Here is a 6,121-nt window from a genome sequence, read left to right as displayed (position 1 = left end):
GTATATTCTAGGAGCTCAATTCTCTGTTCTGTAGTCATAATGCCCACATAAATGCCCATGACGATGTTCTACTAATCTCCAGATCTCTGTGGACATCCTACAAATTCAGTTCTGTCATAAACACTCACTCCGGTAATTCTATTTTCATATGTTACTATTGTTGTATGTGTAGGGACCCTAAAAAAGAGAAGGGAACCCCATATTGTTTACTTTGTATTTGTTTATTATTGTTGTACTGAGCATTAAATACTCTACTTCCCGGAACTCTTTTCGAGTTTCGCGCCGGTTTTCTTGTTGGCACGGCCAGTCTCTCACCAAGGCGAGCAATCAGATGGCTGCTAGGATTGAGCGACATTGCCGCTGACCAATCAGTGATGAGGTGGAGGGACTAGACCGGGAAGATTGGGAAGGTGTTTGGCTGGAATGTTCGAGAGCGCGAGAGGCGTCTTTGCCCGGAGGTTTCGGTTGTTGGAGACTTAATATACGCCGTATATAGGACCAAACTGTAGCTTTTCCCCATTTTCCTTTCAAGTCTAACGGTGTTTGTTATGGGAATGTATATTGTCTCTGCTGTAGGCATTGTGTGTTTCGGTTCAGTGAGGAGAGTTATCCATGCTCGGTTGAAGAGCTAGCAGCATCTCCAGGCTGCACCACTGACCTGGAAGGTCAGGGGACTGAGCTCGCCACTTAATCCAGTGAAGTCTTCACCAAAATCACCGCACTGCTGTGAGAAGCTGAGAGGAGACGTCGTTTGGGGTATTTATTAACCTGTGAATCATTCGGGTCATTAATCACGAGGGGGTTTTAAAGGATTTATTACTATCAACATGGTGATAGTAGTAGATGTTTTTGGAGACACTGCGCTAAGATGTCCTCCCCCTAAATTGTTATTTAATTAGGGCGCCTTTAGGGAGTGCTTACATACGGTTTTTCTGTATGTTGCGGCTTAATTATTTGTTTACTGTGGGAGATTTTCCCCTGTAAAGCTTTAACCGTGAAACAAAATTGTTAAATAATGATGGCTGTGATTTCTCATGGATAACTGAACAGATGTATGAATTTACCATGCTCTTCTTGAATAGATCTCTGTACTCTTCACCGAGGTACAGACAGAGTTTCCACAGTGAATCTTGCTTGAGAGACAAAGTGGTTACGAACATTGGATTTTAACTCTAACTGTAAACTTATATAGGGCCTTTTTAAAATGTCTTGATTCCACTCGTGTTATCCACGTCACACTGATCCAAGAACCCGGTTTATAAGAGATTCAGAGAAGAGAAATTCTCTCACAGGAGACTTGTTGGGTGAGCCAGACCATAGTTAACTTGGATGTTTGACCATCCACGCGGAGTCCAACTAACAGATCCTGATCCTCCCAAGAACTCAACCTTTAAAAGTGTCTTTGCTACCTCATCTATACCTTTGTTCTCTCACCCTTGCTACCTGCCTCATTTATAATTTTGTGGATAAGATGCTGTCAGTTAAGCACCTTTATCGGGCCACCAGAGGGAACCCTTACCAGAGTTCTAACTGCCGTCATGGCAACCACGCACCTGTCCCACATCTCAAGATAATTGAGTAAAGACTCCCTGGTTTAACTTCCACTTTGCAAAGTATTGTCAGTTCTTTCAACTACATGCTGAGCTTTCTTTAACTTTTTAAATGTATTTTATATTTATGCCTTTTGTGAGTTGCCCTGTCTCTGATTGATCTGTTGTTGAATTCAGGTTTTTTGTGTCTGTTTAACTATGGATCCTAACAAACTGCCTGAGTCTGTCAGTGCAGCCATGTTCTCTGAGGGGATGTTTGGTTTCTTTGGTGGTGTGCTGAGATCAGAACCCCCTGTGTTCTCTTTGTGAAAAACAAAAATATGGCCTTTTTGTTTGATGTTCAGAAGATTGATTCTTTATATATAAAAGACATTAGGATTGTGGTGCACACCAAGTTGTATGAAATACCTCATTACATTTTGAGATTATTTCTGTATGTGAGGAAACAAAGCCAACTCAGTTCTGCCACAGACACGAGAGGCAAACGGTGCATTTAATAATGTTCGAGATAAAGAATGGGTTATTTGTGTTTATTTCCACCTTTGTCAAGAACATTGAAATTTGTACATATGCTCTTATTCTGTATGCTTCCATTAAACCACAGGCCAAAAAAGTCCTTTTTTGTGAGTATCTGGAGTAACCCCAACTTCATTAAAACATTTTATTGATGACAGTTTTATGACAACAATATAATCTTTTAATCCAGAATTTGCACATAAAAATCTGTGCTTTTATGCATTTAATTTTAATTTGCCTAAAATTGCTAATTTTGTGGCAATGTTGGAAGTAAAGCTAATATGCAGTTGGTTTAAACTCAATCAAAAACGCGTGGCAGAAGGAACAGAACAAAGTTCACAAACCACACTCAAACGTCCATACAACATCCGTCAAAGTGGAACAAGAAATTAGCAACTACAGTTTTAAATACCACAGATAAAACCATCATATTTCACTTGGGATGAATAAAGTACTTCTCATTATTTTAATTAAACTTAATAAAATGCGGCCATTGAATGTAAATGTAAAGTTAGCCCAACAGCAGGGATATCACAGCCTACTCGTTATGCACGTTTTGCTGCCGCCTTGTGGTAATACGCCAATAGGACTCTCTTGACCTCTACGCAGATGCCTTATGGAAAGAAAACAAAACAAACACAATCAACCCAAACGAACTCGGCACTCCTCTGCAGGAACCTGGATTAGTGCCACTTGATCGCTGCTTGTCTTGGGTGCCGGAGACGTCCCCCTGTGCGTCTAACCCATGTCGAAGCTCTGCCAGTGAGCACGCAGACCCGTTATACTACCACGTGGAAATAAATCATCATTAAAAATATTACATTTATTTAAGAATAACTCATGTCCAGGAGTAAGCGGTATATACATAGGGAATAATCCTACATTTTGCTGATACAGGGTTACGTTACGTCACGTCCGGTGCAGACAGGCGGGTGCGGGGTGATATTCTCGCGGACGGTCCAAGCCGAGCACGGAAGGGACGTTTATTAGAGACCCGCGCGAGCCGCCGTTCGTCCCGGAGCACAGACATTACCCCGGCGTGTGAACATGGCGGCGGGCAGCGTCAACCCGTTCAACACCAGCGACTCGGACGAGGAAGCGGAGCGGAGGCGCGAGCCCAGCCCGAGCGCTGAGCCGCACGGCGCGAGCCTTGCACCGTTCTCCTCGCAGACGGACGCTGAGCCGCGCGCCCTGTCGCTCCCCGGCACCCGCGCGAGCCCCGGCGGGGACGGGGTCCCGACAGAGACGCGCGTGTCGGTGGACGCGGTGGCCGCTCAGCTGCTCCGGGATCAGTACATCCTCACGGCCCTGGAGCTGCACACCGAGCTGCTCGAGGCCGGCCGGGAGCTCCCCCGGCTGCGGGACTACTTCTCTAACCCGGGCAACTTCGAGAGGCAGAGCGGAACTCCGCCCGCCTGCAAAGACCCCGGAGCCGTAGCGCTGAGTGAGTGGCGGGGCGGCGGCGTAGCTACACGAGTGGGTGGCTGGGTAGCTCCCTGACTCATGAACCTGCTAACGCTAGCTAACGCTAACCCCACAGACACCAGCACCGACTGGTCGCTAGGTTACCTGGCTAACTCATTACCCGCTAGCTAACGCTAACCCCAGACACCAGCACCGACTGGTCGCGGGTTAACCGACAGTGTTGGCTTCGTCTGTCGTTCCCTGGGAACACATTAGCAGCTAGTTAGCCGTGTTAGCAGGTAGCGTTAGCCACACTCAACTGGCGCGCGTTGTAGCTCGAGGCTGCTTCGTTTATTTGGAGTGTGTGTGAATGTATGTGGAAATGTGTTATGTTTCGTTTCATTTTGTGTGTGAATGTGTGTGTAAATGTGCGTTTTATGCTTTTGTGGATGAATGTCATTGTGGAGTCTCCCCTCAGCTGCGCAGGGCCAAGATAAAAAGAGAAGAAAGAACGATGTTCATGTATTCGGTATGTAACCGTGTGCAATAAAGAACTCTCTCCAGACGTCGTCCATGCACGGTGTTTGAACCACTAATCATGAGCCCTTTCCTCTGCCTGTCATTCTTTTGCTGTTTCTTTAGTGCCATATCTCTGTCCGTTTCTGCTAGCGTGCACTTATCTTTGTTTACCTTTCGAGCGTGACGTCTGATTTTTTTTCCTACCGCTGTTGCTGTGGTTTTGTCAAAGGTGCGCATGAGGTTGACGTGTGAAGCCACAGCATATTCCGGTATGCGTGCGCGTGTTCACAGTACTCCCGTTCACCCGTGGATCAATACTCCGAATTCCCACCTGCCCACGAGAATGTCCAGCTTTTTGTCGGTGTCTTCCAGTAAAGGAAAACGGTGTCGTATGTTGGCCATGCAGAGTGATGAACAGGTGGGCGTGCAGCTGTGAGCCTGCATGCACCTGCCGTTCGGAGGATCTGTGCTCCGCCGAGTCCGCCGGGGTTACTGGAGTGTTGTAATGACACCGTGCTCCTGTTTCTTGGAGAGTGTGTTTGGCTGTGTGAGGGGTGTCTGGAACCTGCTAATTAGCTCATTCCCTCTGGAGCTCTTTGAGCACCGTGTAATCATATGCCAGGAGTTTTAACTACTGTAATTTAATGCTTCCTGTTTCATCCACTGATGATATTCGCTTGCTAATTGCCTGCAAGTAAATCCGTACGATCCGATAAGTCGGTATTAATGTAGCCCTTACAGCTGGGCGAAATAAAGCCCAGTGTAATTTTGTAAAAACCATGACACGATCGTTTCCTTTGATTGATTTGACTTGGAGCAGGCACAGGGTGTGACCTCATCAGCTGGGTGCAGCACCCGACCTCCTGTGTGCTTGAGTGACAGCCCTGCCCCTGTGGGAGGAGTCACAATGCAAATGAGGCGTTTGACACTGGTTGCCTCCCTCCTCTCCTTGCTGGTTTTCAGACAGTACTGGCCACTAGCCACTGGGCAACTTCCAGCCAGGAATCCACAGTGGCTGTCTGTCTACTGTTCTGAGTGCCGCCATCTGTGGTGTCTATGAGCAGGAGGCCAGGATTCTCAGGATTGGATTACCAGAGCTGTCCAGCAAGGTTGGCTAGCAGTCTGCCGATCCGAGCAGATGCCTCATGCCACATGTCTCGTGTACAGCAGGATGCAGGAGGAAGACAGCCTTTGTGTTCTGCTGTTTTGCGTGAAGCTCTTGAGCAGGGGAAAGAGGCGTTTGAAGTCTGAAGAGGTGCCGTGTTTTCAGAGAGGAGAGGACCTGATGTGCACATCCTAACTGCATCGTTTGTGTCAAGCAGCTGTCATCAAAGCGTGCTTTGTCCTTCTCTCTCCTCGAGAGCGCTCTTCCTCTGTCCTCCTCTTCATCACACTGCACTGCGAGGTGCGCATGCAGGTGCACATTTGCTCCGAACCTGCTGAAGGAAACCAAACTGGATTTTTGGTGATGCTTGGCCGAGGTTCACCCGTGGAGTGGAAAGGGAGGCATTCTGGAAATTGTAGGCTCCTAAGCCTCTTCAGGCATGCCTGTGTAGCAAGAGGCTAAACCTGGTGTTGCCATTGTGTGGGTTTAAGCTGTTTGCCTCTCTTTTTATGGACAGTTAAATGGGTTTAAGTCAAGAGACCAAATCAGGCTGTGACACAACCAGACTTTGACTGGTAAAGCCTTTTGCTATACAACATTTCTTGTACAGCATGTCTGTTTCTATTAGATGTCTTAAAAAGCTTATAACCTTTTGGCTATTATGAGGAAGAGGGACTTTTATTCTGCAGCTTACAGCCACCGAGGTCTTTGCTTGTTTGATCTCAGACAGTTGTTTAAAGTTCTATTTTGTTATTTAAGGTGTCAGAGTTTGGTTTATAGAGCACATGAGTTTGGTTTATAGAGCACATGTGATGAATGTTGAATTTTATTGTACAAAAATCAGTAAGCAGAGTTGTTTGTAATTCATTTGTAAGAGTTTAACTTATTTTAGAAAATTTGGCTTATGCTTGTTTCCCTAATGCATATTGTGTATGGTGGGTGTATAAACAAACACACACAGATACATTAGAACAGCTGTTCAGAACCGTCAGGAGCCAAAATCAGTCATGGGGTGTCAAATGATGTG

At 46.3% G+C, this 6,121-nt stretch overlaps 1 protein-coding gene and 1 long non-coding RNA gene across 14 annotated transcripts in view; one reads left to right on the top strand and one right to left on the bottom strand.

Annotated features, from left to right (window-relative positions):
- Positions 1-2,065: 2,065 nt before the first annotated feature.
- Positions 2,066-3,089, bottom strand: LOC118241490 (uncharacterized). Its single transcript, XR_004776126.2, has 2 exons — positions 2,949-3,089; positions 2,066-2,850 (listed from the first exon to the last, which is right to left on the bottom strand). It is a non-coding gene; the product is annotated as an uncharacterized LOC118241490 (long non-coding RNA).
- Positions 3,090-3,113: 24 nt separating this feature from the next.
- The window catches only part of relch (RAB11 binding and LisH domain, coiled-coil and HEAT repeat containing), a 30,058-nt gene continuing 27,050 nt past the window's right edge, over positions 3,114-6,121 (top strand). For 10 of the 13 annotated variants that reach the window (XR_014125607.1, XM_081721880.1, XM_081721862.1 and 7 more), the window contains exons 1-2: positions 3,114-3,510; positions 3,949-3,999. Coding sequence is in view for 12 of the 13 variants with exons in the window: in XM_081721880.1 (XP_081578006.1) it covers positions 3,114-3,510; positions 3,949-3,999 (448 nt within the window). In the remaining variant the exon portion in view is untranslated. The remainder of the gene's footprint in view (positions 3,511-3,948; positions 4,000-6,121) is intronic. The other 3 variants (XM_035526691.2, XM_035526688.2, XM_035526686.2) reach the window with 1 other exon arrangement.

Source organism: Electrophorus electricus, chromosome 1, assembly GCF_041902795.1.
Source record: "Electrophorus electricus isolate QZ-2024a chromosome 1, ASM4190279v1, whole genome shotgun sequence".
Taxonomy (NCBI): Eukaryota; Metazoa; Chordata; class Actinopteri; order Gymnotiformes; family Gymnotidae; genus Electrophorus; species Electrophorus electricus.
This window is presented reverse-complemented; position numbering and strand designations above follow the sequence as displayed.